At 35.4% G+C, this 20,485-nt stretch overlaps 2 protein-coding genes across 5 annotated transcripts in view; one reads left to right on the forward strand and one right to left on the reverse strand.

Moving 5' to 3' along the window:
- CAMSAP2 (calmodulin regulated spectrin associated protein family member 2) overlaps positions 1–20,485 on the forward strand; it is a 112,206-nt gene that overhangs the window by 83,972 nt on the left and 7,749 nt on the right. For 2 of the 4 annotated variants that reach the window (XM_012459556.2, XM_012459557.2), the window contains 8 exons: positions 343–484; positions 839–978; positions 10,627–10,720; positions 12,682–12,769; positions 15,072–15,154; positions 15,481–15,550; positions 15,881–18,083; positions 20,096–20,232. In XM_012459556.2, coding sequence (XP_012314979.2) covers positions 343–484; positions 839–978; positions 10,627–10,720; positions 12,682–12,769; positions 15,072–15,154; positions 15,481–15,550; positions 15,881–18,083; positions 20,096–20,232 — 2,957 coding nt within the window. The remainder of the gene's footprint in view (positions 1–342; positions 485–838; positions 979–10,626; positions 10,721–12,681; positions 12,770–15,071; positions 15,155–15,480; positions 15,551–15,880; positions 18,084–20,095; positions 20,233–20,485) is intronic. The other 2 variants (XM_064360214.1, XM_064360215.1) reach the window with 1 other exon arrangement.
- On the reverse strand, positions 4,926–5,346 carry LOC105722207 (protein MIX23-like). The gene has a single exon (XM_064360186.1). The coding sequence runs from the start codon at positions 5,344–5,346 to the stop codon at positions 4,948–4,950; it is 399 nt and encodes a 132-aa protein (XP_064216256.1). The 3' UTR covers positions 4,926–4,947.

A 20,485-nucleotide genomic window follows, 5' to 3' on the forward strand; every position in this document is an offset into this window, starting at 1 on the left:
GACTTTGAAGTAGATGAATTTTATTATCTTCAAAAGAGGAAAACTGATTATTTGGATGCACAGTGTTCAAAATCTGTTTTGTGATGCTTTTATATTGAAATATTTAAGCTAAATGTCATAAATTAGCAGTATGTTAAGTATTGAGCTTCAAAACTATAGCTGTTGTCGTGTGTATTTAACTTTGGTAATACCTAGCGTTATTTAGAAAAAAGGAGTATTGGTGCGTGGTCTTATTTCTCATGATTTATTTTATTACTGATACGTTAGAACTTATGGTACTGTTTTTCTTCCTGTGCATTGCTTAGTACTTATTTATTTTCATGTCTTTTTTTTATATTGTAGGCTCGTTATAGGAAAGAGCAAACATTGCTTAAGCAACTGCCTTGCATTCCATTGGTAGAAAATTTGTTGAAAGATGGGACAGATGGCTGTGCGTTAGCTGCCCTTATTCATTTTTACTGTCCTGATGTTGTCAGATTAGAGGGTAAGTGTTCCAGTTTAATATTTCTGAACTGTAGACAGATGGTAACCAATATTTAAGACAATATTATTTTGCCCTCCAGCCTAGGTAACAGAATGAGACCCTGTCTCAAAAAAAAGACAACAGTATTTAATAAGTAATGAAGACTTTTTAAAAAAAGAACGTTTATATATAATTCTAAGGGAGGTAGTTTAAAAAAATAGTGCTTGGTTTCTAAGTCTTTCTGTATAATGACTACTATATTTATAAATGTATGTTTGTTAACCAGAATTGTATATTTGTACTAATTACAAGATGGATATGAAATATTTATCAAATTAATGCAAAGTTACCACCTTGCTCTTTTCTTATTTGAAGATATTTGTTTGAAAGAAACTATGTCTTTGGCTGATAGCCTGTATAATCTGCAGCTGATTCAAGAATTTTGCCAAGAATACTTGAACCAGTGTTGCCATTTCACCCTGGAAGACATGCTCTATGCTGCTTCATCCATAAAGGTAAATTAAATTATTCCTTTTTTCCCTTTGCTTTGTTAAAATATGTTGTTGTTATTTAAAAAAATAATAATAATACAAGACCAGGCACAGTGGCTCATGCTTGTAATCGCAGTACTTTGGGAGGACAAGGTGGGGGGATGCTTAAGCTCAGGAGGTTGAGGCTGCAGCAAGCCTGGGCAACAGAGCGAGACCCTGTCTCAAAAAATAAGTAAATAAATAAACTTTTAAAGATAAAAAATAAACCATAGAACAAGATAGATAAATGACCTAGCAACTTTAAGTTTATAGATCAACTATATCAGTCAAAAGAGCTTTTGAAGAAACAGTTTTTGTTTTATTTTTATCTTTATTTTATGTTTTTGAATACACTATTATTAGCTACAAGTTTCTTTTATAGTGTAAAGCCAAACTTAAAGTCATATACACAATTGGCCAGGCGTAATGACTTGTGCCTGTAATCCCAGCACTTTGGGAGGCCAAGGTGGGCAGAACTTCTGCCTGAGCTCAGGAGTTTAAGACCAGACTGAGCAACATGGTGAAACCCCATCCCTACAATAAATACAAAAATTAGCTGGGTATGGTGGCATATGCCTGTGGTCCCAGCTACTTGGGAGGCTGAGGTGGGAGGATTGCTTGAGTCTGGAAGGCGGAGGTTGCAGTGAGCTGAGATTCCACTGCACCCTAGCCTGAGCAACAGAGCCAGGCCCTGTCTCAAAAAAAGAAAAAAAAAAATCATGTACAAAATTGATCTGTTGTCTTAACATTTGCAAAATAGAGAATAAGCCATTAAATGTTTCTGGACCATGCTTACAAATAGTAAGATTCTTTATAAATAGTGAACTTTCTTTTTCTTAAAGAATTTTTAATTTTTAATTAAAAAATTAATTGAAAAGTAAGATTATGTACTAGTTAACTACCATTATGGATTAATATGTGATATGTATAGTTACATGAAATGGTATGGTATCCTTGAGCATTTTTATGTGTAGAATGAGTCATTGAACATTAAATTGAAATTTAGTTTATTCTCACTAGATTATATATAATTGTTCTTTAGCTATCAGACTATCTGAAATTTGTCACTTTTGTTGTCCTTTGACTGTTGGCTAATGTATGCTGTCAGATTGTGTTAAAAGAATACAGTTTCACCTGGATAGTATTATTTTCTTAATTTTAATGAATATATTTTATTTACATTTGATGTTAAATGTTAAAAATAATAATCATGGCCAGGCATGGTGGCTCACACCTGTAATCTTAGCACTTTGGGAGGCCGAGGTGGGCAGATCACTGAGACCAGGATTTTGAGACCAGCCTGGCCAACATGGTGAAACCTCACCTCTACTAAAAATAGAAAAATCAGTCAGGTGTGGTGGTGTGCACCTGTAGTCCCAGCTACTCTACAGGCTGAGGCAGGAGAATCACTTGAACCTGGGAGGCAGAGGTCGCAGTGAACTGAGATGGCACCACTGCATTCCAGCCTGGATGACAGAATAAGACTATATCTCAAAAAATCATCATCATCATCATCAGGAATAGATTTTTGAAAATCATTCCATTCCCAATTTTGAAAAGTTGTGTTATGAATACTATTATTTGTAATACTTCAAGAATTATTATGCTCCAGATATTATTTTAGTAATATTAGTGTTGTATTTTATGTGAGTCAATAATATAAAGTCAATTCAGAAATCAGAAATGTTTTCTAGTTGAGCCATATTAATTTATGAAATACTGAACTACAATATAAAAACTTGAGGCTAGGAGTCGTGGCTCATGCCTGTAATCCCAGCATTTTGGGAGGACAAGGCAGGAGAATGGCTTCAGTCCAGGAGTTTGAGACCAGCCTGGGCAACATAGTGAGACTTTTATCTCTACAGAAAATAAAGTTAGCCAGGCATGGTGGCACACACCTGTAGTCCCAGCTACTCAGGAGGCTGATGTTGGAGGATTGCTTGAACTTAGGAGGCTGAGGCTGCAGTGAGCCATGATTGCATGACTGCACTCCAACCTGGGTGACAAAGCAAGACCCCGTTACCAAAAACAAAACGAAAATCATAGGGGCTTTCTCTTTTAATTCTTAAAGGTTAAAAAAAAAAGTGTTTAAAATAGTAATTTATTTGAAGTTCAATATTTGCTCTTGCTGAAAACATGGTGGGTATCATATGCATGTTACATAAACTCAGGCAGACCCCGTGGATGCAGTTTTTGTTCTGGTAGACCATTTGAAATAGGAAAACTAACTGGATACATCTATTGCTTTTGAAGAATTTTAGGATTTGTTTGCAGCTACTCTAGATACCAAGCATCACATGTGCATCATTGCCCAAGCCCTAATTTAAGACACTGTCTGAAGAAACTACAGAATGCAAGTGTGTAAAAGTTACTAAGATGAAAAGAAAGGAGCATTAAACAAGTTTGTCAGAAAAATATAAAATGGCCAAAATTGGAGATTATTATAACTTTTTTAGAACATTTCAGGACCCACAGTAATATTTGAAAAATATTTTAGCAAGAAGCTATTATGTGCTAGACACTGTGCTGGGCCTGGGGATTTGGTCATTTATTTATTCATCAACAGATATTTACTGAGTATCTCCATGTGCTGGACCCTGTTCTCAGCTTTGGGGATGAAGCAGTAAATGAAACAGCAGGGTAAATGATAGAGCCAGTGGGAAAGGCATTTCCAAAATAAGCCACTACTCCAACTGACCCGAAGTTGTACCCAGTCTCTTGTGTCTGACGTATCAAAAAAAATATTTTTAATTAATGTTGAAGGTTTACACCCTTGCAATTTATATCAGAATGAAAGTTAGGAGATATCATTTCCATATATATCTTGTAATGTTTTTTCTGCTCTTTTCAGGCAATATCAGAAATGTTAATTTTTGTTAATACCAGAAAAGGCATTAACAAGATATCTACATTGTTTATCAGCTAAAAATTTAAATGCTACTTCTATAATCTCAAAGGAAAAAAACTGACTCACTAAATACATGGAGACATAAAATTTGTTTAATTTGGTATGTGGTATACTTTGGACTTCCAATACATAATATACACTCCTGATGTTTAGATCAATTTTGTATGGGTATGATCCATATAAAAGTATTTTCTTAAATTAGGTATATTTAAACTAGATGATAATCTACAGAAAAGGCTTTGGTCACTTTCTATATTGTTTACTTATTAGAACCAAAGCTTTGACTTCATTTGAATATTTTTTTTGAATTCAATATTATTTTAAGCTTTTAGCTAAAGTTCAAATGCACATGTCCAGGTTTGTTACATGGGTAAACTTGTGTCCTAGGAGTTTGTTGTATAGATTTTTATTTAATCACCCAGGTATTAAGCCTAATACCCATCAGTTATTTCTCCTGATCCTCTCCCTCCTTCCGTTTCCTTATTAGATCTTGTGGATAGGCAGCAGTTTCTGTTGTTCTCCTCTTTCTGTCCATGTGTTTTCATCATGTAAGTGAGAGCATGTGGTATGTGGTTTTCTGTTTTGGCGTTAGTTTGCTAAGGATAATGACCTCTAGCTTTATCCATGTTGCTGCAAAGAACATGTTCTTGTTCTTTTTTATGACTGCATAGTATTCTATGGTATATATGTACCACATTTTCTTTATCCAGTCTACCCTTGATGGGCATTTAGGATGATTCCATGTCTTGGCTATTTTTTTTTTATACTGAGTCAGAAAATTATTTTAATAGTTACAAAACTTTTATTTTTATAGAATCAGTATAAAATAGCAGTTGATTTCTCCATAATTATCAGAAATATGTATATTTGAGGTCTTGGCTAAGTGGGGCTGAAATCAGCAAAAGGTCTTGGACTGGTGGCTCAGAAATCATCTTAGGAAGCACACCCTGTTGATACCTGTCATGCTTAGCTCTTATGAGATGATGTGGTCCTTTAAAAAAAAAAAAAAAGTATCTCTATTCATTCTTTGGAGGCTTGAGGTGAATTCAGCAGTGTTCATTAAACACTTTCAAGCTCCTGTCATTTACTACTTCAACATTCAGTTCTGACTGCATCCATTTCAACGTTGTCTGCTCTTTTCTAAGTTGTTTTAACAACATTAAAGTGTCCAGATTCTTTTCTCTCTCTTCTTGGAGGTTTTTTACTACTTCTGACATCTGGGCTATACAGTTTTTTATGACTCCGTCTCTACTGGCATGAGCTGCCATCAAAGACTCATAAAGTTGTTTACAGGTTTGGCTGGCATCAGTTTTCCCTGCAAAGGAAGCTGTTGGAACCATAGTGTTTAATTCATGTACTACTCTGTCATCAGTTGTCCTCATCACCTTGAGTAATTCCTGGAACCCGGTGAACTCACAGTTCACACCCCCACTGGGTGCCGCCATATTGGACTTGGCTATTGTTAATAGTGCTGCAGTGAACATACACAAGCATGTGTCTTTTTGGTAGAACGATCTATGTTCCTTTGGGATATATATACCCAGTAATGGGATTGCTGGGTTGAATGGTATTTCTGTTTTTGGGTCTTTGAGGAATCACTACACTGTTTTTCACAATGGTTGAAGTAGTTTACACTCCCACCAACAGTGTGTAAGTCCTAGGAGTTTGTTGTATAGATTTTCCTTTTTCACCACAACTTCGTCAGCACCTATTATTTTTTGACTTCTTAATAATAGGCATCCTGACTATTGTGAGATGGTATCTCATTGTGGTTTTGATTTGCATTTCTCTGATCATCTGTGATATTGGGCTTTTTTTCATATGCTTGTTGACCGCATGTATGTCTGTGTCTTGTTTTGAAAAGTGTCTGTTTATGTCCTTTGCTCACTTCTTAATGGGGTTAATTTTATCTTGTAAATGTGTTTAAGTTCCTTATAGATGCTGGATATTAGACCTTTATCAGATGCATAGTTGCAAAAATTTTATCCCATTCTGTAAGCCCTCTGTTTACACTGTTGATAGTGTCTTTTGCTGTGCAGAAGCTTTTTAGTTTAATTAGATCTTATTTGTCAATTTTTGCTTTTGTTACAATTTCTTTTGGCACCTTTGTCATGAAATCTTTGCCCATTCCTATGTCAAGAATGTATTGCCTAGGTTTTCTTCCAGGGTTTTTATAGTTTTGGGTTTATATTTAATTCTTTAATCTATCTTTAGTTAATTTTTGCATATGGTGTAAGGAAGGCATCTGTTTTCAATCTTCTGCATATGGCTAGACTGTTATCCCACCACCATTTGTTGAATAGGGAGCCTTTCTCCATTGCTTGCTTTGGTCAACTTTTTCAAAGATCATATGGTCATAGATATGTGGCCTTATTTCTGGGCTCTCTATTCTGTTCCATTTTTGTACCAGTGCCATGCTGTTTTGCTTACTGTAGCTCTGTAATATAGTTTGCAGTCAGGTAGCATGATGCCTCCAGCTTTGTTCTTTTTGCTTAGGATTTCCTTGGCTATTCAGGTTCTTTTTTGGTTCGATGTGATTTTTAAAATAGTTTTTGTTGTTGTTGTTGTTATTTTTAGCTCTATGAAGAATATCATTGGTAGTTTAATGGGAATAGCATTAAATCTATACATTGATCTGGGTAGTATGGCCATTTTAACAATGTTGATTCTTCCTATCCATGAGCATGGAATGTTTTTCCATTTGTTTGTATCATCTCTGATTTCTTTGAGCAGTGTTTTGTAGTTCTCCTTGTAGAGATCTTTCATTTCCCTGGTTAACTGTATTCCTAGGTGTTTTATTCTTTTTGTACCAGTTGTGAATGGGATTGCATTGCTGATTTGACTCTCAGCTTGACTGTTGTTGGTGCATAGGAATGTTAGTGATTTTTGTTCATCAATTTTATATCCTGAGACTTTGCTGAAGTTGTTTATCAGCTTAAGGGGCTTTTGGGACAAGAATATGTAGCCTTATGACCATCTTAACTAAAAGAAGGAAAGAAGAAGCTTTTAAATGAAATTAATTTGGATCATTCCTGAAATATGGTGACAGATTTATTGCTTTTTAATCGTCATAAATTTAGAAAGACATAATCTTCATGAGCTTTAATTACTGGGAAAATTATTTCTCACTGTACTGACACCTTGTGGCCAAATACAGTACAATTATGTTATTAGGATGACTATCTTACCAAAGTCCTTAAAATATTAACTTACTTTCTGTCAACAGATAATTATTGAGCACTTAAGCAGTATTTTTCCAAAATATAGTCAGCTTTCAGTTAACTATGCTAGTAAAATGGAACCTAGCACCAGTACTTAAAAACCAATTTTATTCTTTGGCTTTAGAAAGTATACAATAAAGATAAGTTTAAGGAAAAAATACAAAGCACAGTAATCTTATTACTCAGAAATATTCTCTGTCAATGTTTTGATGTTTTACTGACTGTTCTTTTTTTAATGCATAGATCCATTCATTGTGCATTCATTAAATAAATATTTATTGAGCATCTATCATGTACCAGGCACTGTTTTAAACACTGAAGATATAATGATGAGGATAAGCTTTGTCTTTTTAGACCTTATAGTCTGGTGGGTAAGATGAGGAACTCTGGAGAATGTAGTAAGAGTTGAATCTGGAAAGACAAAAAGGGACGCCACCAAGTAGCCTCTAGTAAACCACAGTAAGATTCTCTTTACCTCACGAGTATGGAAAGAGAGTTGCATTTTGAAAAGTTTATTTTCTTAACAAGCCAAAGAAAAAGCTATTGTGTTCGAAACATGGCAGAAACATTTGAATCAGAGCAATTATGATAGAGAGAAGTTGGCGGATTCCAGAAAGATTTAGGATGCAAAATCTGCATGCTTTGGTGATGAATTGGACATGGGAAGGAAGAGAGAAGAAGGTGTCAAGGATGACTGCTAAGGAAGAGAGAAGAAGGTGTCAAGGATGACTGCTAGGTTTCTGGTCTGCACACTGGGATAGTGTTGCCATTTAGTGAGATAGGACTGCAGTAAGATCACATTGGTAGGGAAGGTCACTATTTCAATTTTGGACATAGGCCTTTGAGATAGCCAAAAGAAAATACTCAGTAGGCCACTGCATATGTAAGTGCAGTCAGTACCTTTGAGACTCATTTAGTAGCTGATGGACAAGGCATGGCAGTGTTCCAGAGAAGGGAGAGATCAGGAATATGAAATGCAGCTGAGAGGTCAAGTAAGATGGGAAATCTGTTTGATTTAGCAACGTATGTACATCATTGGCGACTTGAGCAATAGTTGTTGGGGAATGATATGACTCAATGCCAAGAGTGAAGTAAATTAGAGAGTAAAAGGGATGAAATGGAGAGTATCAGTAGAGGCCTGTTCCTAAAAGAAGTTTGTGTGAAGAGGCAAAAAGATGGGGACGTGGGGAGAAACTAGAGAATAGTTATTGAGTGAAGGTTTTGTTTCATTTATTTTGATGGGAGGGATTTGAGCATGTTTAAAAGACAAATAGGAAAAATTCCATTGAGAGGGGAAGGGTAACTGTGTAGGAGAGAAAAGTAAGATTGAGAATATAATGGCACTTACAGCAATTTGGTTGGAATTGGAGATCATTATTCTAAGTAAAGTAACTCAGGAATGGAAAAGCCAAGCATCCTATGTTCTCACTTGTAAGTAGGAGCTAAGCTATAAGGATGCAAAGGCATAAGAATGATACAATAGACTTTGGTGACTCAGGGAAAAAAGCAGGAGGGAGGTGAGGGTTAAAAGACTGCATACACACTGAGTACAGTGTACACTGCTTGGGTGATAGTTGCACCAGAATCTCAGAAATCACCTAAAGAACTTACTCGTGTAACCAAACACCACCTGTTCCCCAAACACCTATTGAAATAAGAAATAATTTTTTTTTAATGTAAAGTTTCTGAGGAGTCAAGCAGGGATGAGATCCACTGCATAGTTTTTAGGGATTATAAGCATTCTCATTACTTTTTTAGTCACAAATATTAACAGCTGCTTCAATTAGTATGTATCCGTATATCAACATTCTAAAATTCTGAGAATTTACAGTAAAAGCAAACAGTGAAGGTAAAGTAGAAACCTACTAAATGCTCTTCACCACTGTGCATTATCTTCTGTAACACTCTAGACTCTTGCACTCAGCCACCTACATAACACAGGTCCACATAAGTGTCCAGTGAACATCTCTAACAGTAACTCTTGATTCCTTTTGTTACCTGTTTCTCCCAGTCCTCTCCGTCACACTATTAGTTGCCCAAGACAAAAACCTAAGAGTCGTCACCCTTGATTCTTCTCATTTCTTCACTTTCTTTTTATTTTTGTACAGACAGAGTCTCACTGTGTCACCAGGCTAGATTGCAGTGGCACGATCAGCCACATCCTAGGCTCAAGCTGTATTCCTGCCTCAGCCTCCCAGGCAGCTAGGATGACAGGCATGTGCCACCATGCGTGGCTAATTTTAAAAATTTGAATAGAGACAAGCTATGTTGCCCAGGCTGGTCTCAAACTCCAGGCCTCAAGCAGTCCTTCCTCCGTATCCTCCCCAAGCACTGGGATTACAGGCATGAGCCACTGTACCCAGCCTCTTTTCTTTACTTTTTGCATACACAATAGCCTTCCAGAACCATCAGATGAGAGATGGTATTTGAAAGTCACCAACTTAAATATGAGAAACAAAACCAAGAGAATGCATGCACTTTAATGGAGAGCATATAGAGTTTAAGGATTATTCATAATTAGCAAGTAGGAAGAAGGTAAGACATTAGAAAATAACCATATCCAGGATAATCTTATGAAATAAGACCTCACTTATTAAATACTAACAAATTTGATAGTTACTATTTTATTAAATGCCAAGTGCACAAAATTTAGAAAACATATTTAAATACTTATGAAAACAGATTTTGTACAGTTTTTAAAAATTTACCAAATGCCTAAAATTGAAATAATCCTTAATGCTTATAGCATTTATGATAGACACATTTTAAAATATAAGCTTGTAGTAAAAATGTGCTTTTGAGGACCCTTAATCTTTTCCATTAATTTTAAGCCATTTAAAAAATTATTTACATTTTAAAATAGAATAATAAAAGGTAACATTGTTGACTTATTAATAACTTTTCAAAATTAGGTAGATACATTCATTGCATAAGTAATGTTTTATACATTTCCAAATTATTAAATACTAGCTATAAAAATTCAGAGTTTTGGTGTTATTTAGCACCTGGATTACTGTTGAGTTTAGCATTATTGAACACATACATATACTGTTTTTTAACAATGTATCTAATTAGTTTTTGGAGAAATTTCTAGGGATCTGAGTAGAGCTTACTCAGTGATTTTTTTTTTTTTTTTGAAAGTGATAACCCCTCTTCAGAGTGTCAGAGGATTGAATAACTTTTTAAGTTGCCTGTATTTACTTTGGAATGAAAGTTTCTTATATATTATCTGAGCATTCTACACAGTTAGAGATATTCATGCCTGCTGGATAAATTGGACCGCCATTTTAGAACTATGGACCAAATCATCAGCAAAGAGGTTTTGAATAGTTGTTGTAATTTTTACGCATAAGAGTTAATATTCCATCCCATGTTTAATAGCCTGTAAGTGAATATATGCCAGTGATGAATGAATGAGATTTAAACCTATGTTTTAAAACAATAAAATTCTGTTTAACATTAAGTTTTACCTAATGTAGGCTTTGTCTTAAATTTCCTATATAGAGTAATTATTTGGTGTTCATGGCGGAACTGTTCTGGTGGTTTGAAGTGGTGAAGCCGTCTTTTGTACAGCCTCGTGTTGTTCGTCCTCAAGGAGGTAATCAATCTCTTTAATTTTAAATGTTCCTATGAACAGAACAAAGTGGAATGTTGACATAACTTCACCTGGTTACCTTTTTAGAAAGCAGACTATTATTATTATTATTATTTTAGATTTCAGCTGTTACCCTTGATAGATTCTCCTAACCTCTTAAAATGGTTAGAAGAGGAGAAACAGGAAATTGAGAGAATGGCTTTAAATTTGACTCATGATGTGGAGCTTTTAGCTTTAACTGCTCATTTCTTTTCCTTGCATCTTTTATCCCTACCCCAGCTTTTATTTCCTTTTAGATTCTTAGTTTTTAACATTGTGTTACCCAGAATCCTGCAAATTATTGTTTGGCAGGTTTGGCCTTAACCTGCAACTTGAATTTGCCATTAAACCATAAGAATGTTTGTATATATTTTTAAACCTAGTGGATTTTGTGACTGTTATAATATAATGAACTATTGATTATACATAATAAGAATAAAACTAGCAAGAAATAAGGGGGTTACTGTAAAGACCCCTAGATATAAGGAACAAAAAAACTTACTAAATTTTCTGTAAAGCAGAATTTCACGTAGCAAAACCAATTTTCTCTTGGCTCCCATTATAAAGCTAGTGGTTTATTTCTACAGGGAAATAAATGATCTTAAATTATAAGCTTAGCCCCACTAAAGAACTTTCTTCCAGCATAACTTATGGAACCATTTCTTTCTGCTACCAATGGCTGCCCCACGCAACACAAAACATGCTTATTGTATATCTCAAATACTTAGCAGCTTTCCTTGGCTCCAGAGTTTGTTGTTTTTGTAACTGCTATGGTTACCTCTACCCTTCCCACCCTGCAACCGCCCGAAAAATAAAAGAGAAAGAGATCAAGAAGGAGGGAAAAAAAATGTAGCCAAAGGGGAGGCATATTCTAGTGAGTACAATGAACTTACTTCAGGCAGCTCACTGCATCTCAAGCAAAAATCTGTGACATAAGCAATAATTCTCGTATCGCTAAGCTTCTTAAGGCAGATTCTGAATATTGAGTCATTATATAACATTATGTAACTTCTTTACTTGCCTATAAAGAAATTAAGATGCTCCCTAAGGCCACTGAATAAAGTCAGATATTCTTAGTAATTTTCATAACCAATATTTGCATAATTTTAAAAAATATTAACAGGGTTTTCACTACATTGCTTTCTGTGATTTTGCCTGTGTAACCCACTATTCAAAATATCAACAGCTGTTGCATCAGATCTCAAAGTAAAAAAGTAAATTGAGTCTTCCCCCAGAGTTTCTTATAAAAATGAAAGTATATCAGCAAGTTTAATTATTTTTTAAAGAAATTCCGTTTTTCTTTAATTGACCAAAATACCAGCTATTTCATAAAGAAGCAGAGCTGACCATATGTACCTGAAGTTCTATGAAAGCGTTGACAAAATTAAACATTCAAACCTATTTTTATTTTAAATATATGTATTTATTTTATGTTAGGCTTTTTTCCCCCTAATTATCCTTAATCAGATGATTTTTTTAATTAAGATTTTTTTTTTTTTTTTCTGAAATGGAGTCACACTCTGTTGCCAGGCTAGAGTGCAGTGGTATGATCTTGGCTCACTGCAACCTCCACCTCCTGGGTTCAAGCAATTCTCCCGTCTCAGCTTCCCAAGTAGCTGGGACTATAGGTGCACGCCACCACACCCAGCTGATTTTTGTATTTTTAGTAGAGATGGGGTTTCACCATGTTGGCCAGGATGGTCTGCATCTCTTGACCTCGTGATCCGCCCACCTCGGCCTCCTAAAGTGGTGGGATTACAGGCGTGAGCCACTGTGCCCAGCCAAGAAGAAAGCTTTATGCCATGATTTCTCAGTATGTAGGAAGGGAAATAGAAGTTTAATTTTATTATAAATTTATTTATGGTCCAGAATTTTTAATAGAAATATGCTAATTTGAGGATCTTTTTAAAAATCTTTTATTCCAGCTGAACCTGTAAAAGATATGCCTTCAATTCCTGTCTTGAATGCTGCCAAACGAAATGTCTTAGATAGTAGTTCAGACTTCCCTTCAAGGTAAACTCAATAATGACTTTACTTTCACTATTTCTATTCTACTTACTAATGAAACCAAGTAACATTTTATTGCATTAAATAAGGTTTTTAATATTTTCAGTTGGATTTTGAACTGTTATAATTAACTTGCCCTATTAAGGCCTGTTTTAACTGAAATAAAATTGTAATATACATTGAAATGAATGTTTTTATGCACCACACTGAAAAGTGGGAGAATATATTCTAAGTTCGCAATAACCAACTTAAAACCAAACTTTTGATGCATAACTTGTTCATAGTTGAGAATTGCCTAATAGGTAACTCTTAGCCCTCGGAGGGAAATCTTGAAATTCTATTAGGATTTTTACATATTTTCTGATTTTTAAAATCTTTGAAGGTTTTTTCCTGCTGACTTTTTTTTTCTGGTTTGGATAGCTATTGAGAGCTCACAGTGTTACCCATACAACTCGTGGGTTTGATCTCTTGGCAGATGGCAGTCCAAGAAGACAAGAGGTTTTATTACTTGCAGCAAGTACGGATGACACCAGAATAATTCCCCAAAGCAGTGCCCCCTCAAACAAAGGTGAAAATAGGGCTTTTAGCAGGCTGGTTAGCTGAGTCGTGTGCAGAGGTGGAGTAAAGGCAGTAAAGGTGCAGTCATCAGTCAGCTTCTGGCATGTCTAGAAAATGGGGAATAAGCTCCTTCTTGGATGGGATTTTTTAGTGTGGGTAATAGCAATACATCTCCCACTCAGCCATCTCTGCATCCACCCAGTTTGTGTCATTTTTGTTTTGTAATATGGGGTTGGGCTGCCTCCTGGAACTTTCTGAAATAACAAAAATCTCAAGGTGCCACAGTTACATGTGCGTACCTTTTCACAATGTATACCCGAAAACCCAGGGACCCTTCATTACAACAATAGAATATTTATTACAGTATTGAATCTTTAATGTTTTAGTACATAACATTAGGAACTAAATTGAAAGAAAAGTAAAAATGTCCTGTCATTTAATACCTAAGTAATCCTGACTTCTCACCCAAGTGTATTAGGGATACCCAAGTATGATAGGGATATTAGTTGGTTTAAAAATGTATTTCAGAGCTTTTTATTTATATTTATTAGAACCTACAATTTATATTGACTCTGGACTCCCTAATCTGATTTTTTTAAGCTAAAAGTACTATCTTTTGTGGGTTTATGGAAATTCAGACACATTAAAAATACATTTTAAAAATTATGAGTAAAACATTCAAAGTAATTTCCGTATGAGTTCTTGGCTTAACAGAAAAATATGAAATTTAGCAGTGGCACGGTGGGTCAATGGTAGCATTTCCTTCCTTGAAGATTTAGAAAACACTCAGTGTTCTAGGTCACCGCTCTTACTCTATTACATCTTTAAAGTTCACTTTTAAAGAAGAAAGTAAAGCTTTCCACTCGAAGAGTAGATTACTCCATAATTATTCTAGGAGCCTAAATGGACAATCTCCCACATTTCTGAAACATGTTTTAATTCATGTCCTCTGAAAGACTCATTTCTTTTCTGTCTCTCAGACATGTCAGTGGCTCATTTTTCCTGTTTTTCCCAGCAGAAACTCTTTTCATAATGCAGACGGATGTCTACATTCTTTTCCTTGAAAAATTATTGTGTAGCCATTATTCTAGGCTATTCTGGGTTCCTAGTCATCCTCTCATTTCTGTGTCTCCATGTGGTCCATTGTAGTTCTCCAACACTGTAGAACTTTTGAGAATGAATTGAAGTATTTTTACTCTTCCTGGGTATAATGTAGCCACGTCTACAAATGCTAGTGCACCTAAATAATGATTTTATAGAAAGAAAAAACAAAGGAAGAAGACAGGCAAAGCAAAAGATGTTTTCAGCAGCTACACCACATACTTGGCTACCAGCTGTTAGACAGACTTAGGTCCATGAACAGAGAAGCTATCAGGGTCTTTGACTAGGGTTTATTGTACCTATAGGTTTTAAAGATTTAGATTTGACCAAAATATTTCAAATTGGTTTCATTTTATGTTTTTCTATATCAGTTTTTATGTTTATAAAATGAAAATAATTCATCATTTTTCACAAGGACATTGAGATGTATATGAAAGTACTTCAAATTGTTTGACTAAAAGGCATAAAATAGATATAGATGCATACTGTAATCACAGCCATTCTTTGGTTTAATCAATATGTTTCCATATTTTTAAAATGTAGGCTATAGAATCAGAGGTGATAGTGTTGTTTCTAACTTCAGACATTCTACATAAAATTTATATTAAACAGCTAAAATATAACATTTTACATTTATTTTCCATTGCAGTGGGGAAGGAGCTACATTTACACAGTTTCATCATCATTTGCCTTCTAGGTATTCACGTCCCCAAGCTCATTCTTCAGCCTCAGGTAATATATTTGAAAAAGCCTAGGAAAATACCCTTTTAAGTAGGTTACCTGGGAAGTGATTGAGAGTAAATACAAATAAACAAATATCCAGGGTTTTGTTTTGTTTTGTTTTGTTTTGTTTTATTCTGAAAAATGGCTATTGCAACACACTAAAGCATGGTTGGTTTCACTGTGCTTGCTTTTCTTGATAAAGTGATCTCAAATTCTCCATATGTACCTACTTAATTTGTATTGCTATTAATTAATCCTCAAAGACGTGAAATCTAAGTTGCTGTAAGTTAACTTTTTACGTGGTTTCAATGGCTTTTTCTTTTTTGCATTTGAAGGAGGAATTAGAAGGTCTTCATCTATGTCTTATGTTGATGGCTTCATAGGGACATGGCCCAAAGAGAAAAGGTAAACAAAGAGAATTACTTTAAGTGTATTTAGATCATTAAGAAATGCAAATTGTGTCTGTCTGTCTTTTATTGATAATCAAATTGCTAAGACTTTTAATTAGTTCCTAAATTTGAAAAAGGCTGTATAGTATAGGCAGATGATAGAGAGGTGAAAGAGGCTAACTTTAAAAAGTAGCTAGATAGCCCTCCCCTTCCCTTGAAGACAGTGTGATTATGAGAACTGGGGAAAGAAAGGAAATGTAATTTCAAATAATTCTTATTAAATGATACTAAAAATCATTTCTTTTCTAGGATTTTTAAAGGATTTTTCTCTTTAACTTTTTTTTAGATCATCAGTACATGGCGTATCATTTGATATTTCTTTTGATAAAGAAGATAGTGTACAGAGATCCTCTCCAAACCAGGGAATCACTCGTTCTATTAGTAATGAAGGACTTACTCTGAACAACAATCGTGTATCTAAACACATTAGGAAAAATTTGTCCTTCAAGCCAATAAATGGAGAAGAGGAAGCAGAGAGCATTGAAGAAGAACTTAATGTAGATTCTCACAGTGACCTCAAATCTTATGTGCCCCGTAACACAAATGAACTAAATTCTAATGAGAATATTCATTACAAGCTTCCAAATGGAGCTTTACAAAATAGAATACTTCTAGATGAGTTTGGCAATCAGATTGAGACACCAAGCATTGAAGAAGCATTGCAGATAATTCATGATACTGAAAAATCTCCTCATACACCTCAGCCAGACCAAATTGCTAATGGCTTCTTTCTTCATAGTCAAGAAATGAGTATCCTAAATTCAAATATCAAGCTAAATCAATCTAGTCCTGATAATGTAACTGATACAAAAGGTGCCTTGAGTCCCATAACTGACAATACTGAAGTAGACACTGGAATTCACGTTCCTTCAGAAGATATACCTGAAACTATGGACGAAGATTCTTCATTGAGAGATTATACTGTAAGCTTGGACTCTGACATGGATGATGCATCTAAATTTCTTCAGGATTATGATATACGAACCAGCAGCACCAGAGAAGCTTTGAGTCCTTGTCCAAGTACTATCAGTACCAAGTCTCAGCCAGGCAGCAGCGCTTCTTCTAGTTCCGGAGTTAAAATGACCAGCTTTGCTGAACAAAAATTCAGGAAACTGAATCATACTGATGGAAAAAGTAGTGGAAGCAGTTCTCAGAAAACTACACCAGAGGGCTCTGAACTTAATATTCCTCATGTCGTTGCCTGGGCACAAATTCCAGAAGAAACAGGGCTTCCACAGGGACGGGACACTACCCAGCTGTTGGCCTCTGAGATGGTGCATCTTAGGATGAAACTAGAAGAAAAGAGGCGTGCTATAGAAGCCCAGAAAAAGAAAATGGAAGCTGCTTTTACCAAACAGAGACAGAAAATGGGAAGGACAGCATTCCTTACTGTAGTGAAAAAGAAAGGGGATGGGATTTCCCCTCTGCGAGAGGAAGCAGCGGGTGCAGAAGATGAGAAAGTATATACTGATCGGGCAAAAGAAAAGGAATCACAAAAAACTGATGGACAAAGGAGTAAGTCACTGGCAGATATAAAAGAAAGCATGGAGAATCCTCAAGCCAAATGGCTAAAGTCTCCAACTACACCTGTTGATCCTGAGAAGCAGTGGAACCTGACAAGCCCCTCAGAAGAAACTTTAAATGAAGGAGAGATTTTAGAATATACAAAATCCATTGAAAAGTTAAATTCATCCCTGCATTTTCTACAACAAGAAATGCAACGCTTGTCAATTCAGCAGGAGATGTTAATGCAGATGAGAGAGCAACAGTCTTGGGTGATTTCACCTCCACAACCCTCTCCACAGAAACAGATTAGAGATTTTAAGCCTTCTAAGCAGGCAAGCCTGTCATCAGCCATTGCACCATTCTCCTCAGACTCCCCTCGTCCTACTCACCCATCTCCACAGTCTTCTAACAGGAAAAGTGCATCTTTTTCTGTTAAAAATCAAAGGACTCCTAGGCCAAATGAGTTAAAAATAACACCTTTGAATCGAACCTTGACACCCCCTCGGTCAGTGGATAGCCTTCCTCGGTTAAGGAGGTTTTCACCAAGTCAAGTTCCTATTCAGACTAGGTCATTTGTATGTTTTGGGGATGATGGAGAACCTCAGTTAAAAGAATGCAAACCTAAAGAGGAAGTTAAAAAGGAGGAACTGGAATCCAAAGGGACTTTGGAACAGCGAGGACATAATCTAGAAGAAAAGGAGATCAGACCTTTTGAGTCAACAGTCTCTGAAGTCCTATCACTTCCTGTCACAGAGACTGTATGTCTGACACCAAATGAGGACCAATTGAATCAACCAACAGAACCCCCTCCTAAACCCGTTTTCCCACCCACCGCTCCAAAAAATGTTAATCTGATTGAAGTTTCCCTCTCAGATTTGAAACCCCCTGAAAAGGCTGATGTACCTGTTGAAAAATATGATGGAGAAAGTGATAAAGAACAATATGATGATGACCAGAAAGTATGCTGTGGATTCTTTTTTAAGGTGTAGTATTAATCTGCATAGTTTTGGGCATCTTCATTAGATGAGTGTGGTCATGTTGGATTTTTTTTAGTTGACATGCTTACTTCTTTCAACAGCAGTCTCTTTTGATACAAGTCCATCCCCGTGGACTATAGTAACATTCGAGCACACTGTGGTTTCCAGTATGGACTCAAAGCTCTAATAAATCCTTTTATCACATGTTTAGATATATTCCTTGGTTTTGCTCCTCTACTGCTCTTTCTTACTTTCACAAAAGCCTTTTAAAAATTAAGCTACCCAGATCTCTTCAGAGAGTGATCGCATTTTGTCTCTTAATCATGTAACACTACCATTTTTTTTTAACAGAATGCTACTCTAGACACTAATAGATACTAAAATTTACTGTCTAGAGACTGTTCCTTGCAGAGAAAGGAAAACAAAGGGGAAGAAAATTATTAGTATAAAACAGGCAGTACCTCTGTTCCTTCGTTTCTATTCCATTCATTTCCATATCTTCACCACCCCATTATTCATCTGTTGGACTGTGGTTACTGCTTCTTGACTGGGCTGTCTGTCTCTGATCATGCCATTCCATTCTTCATACTGTTAGAGATGATTGTTCCAAGAGCACAGCTCCAGCTGAGTCTCTTTCTAGTCAAAAATCTTTCCTATTGAAAAGAGTTCAAACCCTTCAGCATAACATTCAGGGACTTTCACAGATTAACCTAAATCTTTTTGTTTAGCTTCTTCCCCAGTACAAAATAAATAACTTTATTTTGTGCTGTTCTTTAAGATTAACTTCAAGCTTCATCTAAAGCCTTATAATTCTTTCAGTTGAGGTCAGATGTTTCCTCATTTGTATATCTATTGTATCCTTAATATACTCATACCTATGTCCTGGAGTTTTCAACTATTTCATATGATTTACTTTGTCTCTTAGACCATGACCTCCTAGAGGTGCTGCATCTTTTTATCCCCATAGTATAGTAAAGTGTCTGGCAAGCTGCAACATAAGTAATTTGATAGATGAAGACATATATGAATGTTTGAACTAATTGCTTGAATGGTATCTTCTGACTTTCTCTCTCTTAAATCTCTTAAGTCTGTCTCTGGGTTTCTATACAAAGCTTGTTGTTTGTACCTCTTCCCCTTGTGATTTTTAGATGCTTGACCTGAGGTACCATATATTTTAATATTTATAATATTTGACACTATGTTGTGAATATATTAGACACCAAAGAAATGCTTATTGAATTAAACATTGGCAAGAACAGTTGACAAGGAGACATTAAGACAGTGAATCACTTCTACAGCAGCTTGTTACTTTGCTAAATTCTGAAGTATTTTGGAAGCCCCCTGAGAACTGGGCTGTCCCTAAGGATTCAAGTAGAAACTAGGGCAGGCCCAGGAGGCCTATAGATAATGAACTAGCTCTCCAATTAAAAGAACTGTAGAAGAGAGTATAATTACGCCCATGTTTTCTTCAGTGGAAAAAGATTTTAGTATAGTTCAGAACCTATCAAGCAAACTCTCAGTACCTCAACTTAAAATCATTCAGCTGTAGTTTCATTTATATGATATAACATTGGTTGGCTAATTTTGAGGTGTTTTTACTTGAGATCTTTTTAATGAGTTTATATTTTAAATATAATTTAAATGCAATTTTAAAAATTAGTGCGGGAACTCCCTACTGTAAGTTATTAAGTTGGGGTTAAAAAAATCTTTTGTGTTTTTTTGTTTTTATGGTTGTTCTTTGCAAACCTCATAGGTTTTGACAGCGTATAATTAAGTAAGTTTGCATGTCCTCTTTTACTGGATGGAACTGTTACCACTGTAGTTCGGTTCTTCCTTCATAATTTCTGAACCACGTCCACATTCAGAAGGGTTGTAATGGAGAGTTCAAACTTTCAGTTATAAGACTAACCATAAAATGTGACTATAGCAATTGAAAATGAGAATACTGGTACCTTAAATATTTCATCTTTTTCTTTTTTTTCTTTTTATGTTTCATTTTCAATAAAATTTGTTCTTAGGATGATCAAAAAGCAGAAAATGATATGGCAATGAAACGGGCAGCTTTGTTGGAGAAAAGATTAAGAAGGGAAAAAGAAACTCAGCTCCGGAAACAACAGCTGGAAGCAGAAATGGAGCATAAGAAAGAGGAAACAAGGTAAAGGAGATTGTTGGGCCAGTGCTAGATCTGAACTTTAATGATGATGCATGGGCATATTTAGGAAAATTCGGTAAGTACTCAAAGGGGTAGTTTCTCATTAATCTTTATTAACAGATTTTTTTCAGAGAAGTTTATAGTATAGACAGCTTGATCAATGCTACTTTTTGGTGCTTTGTAGAAATCAATTTATTTTCCCAAAGTTTAAGGCATCTCATGGTAAAGTTCTCTAGAAACAATATAAATAATTAAA

The sequence above is a fragment of the Aotus nancymaae genome, unplaced genomic scaffold, assembly GCF_030222135.1.
Source record: "Aotus nancymaae isolate 86718 unplaced genomic scaffold, 86718_ANA_hifiasm-v0.15.2.pri h1tg000039l, whole genome shotgun sequence".
NCBI lineage: Eukaryota > Metazoa > Chordata > Mammalia > Primates > Aotidae > Aotus > Aotus nancymaae.

Excerpts from the sequence above, each read along its gene's own strand:
- LOC105722207 (XM_064360186.1), bottom strand. The coding sequence starts at position 5,346 with ATGGCGGCACCCAGTGGGGGTGTGAACTGTGAGTTCACCGGGTTCCAG.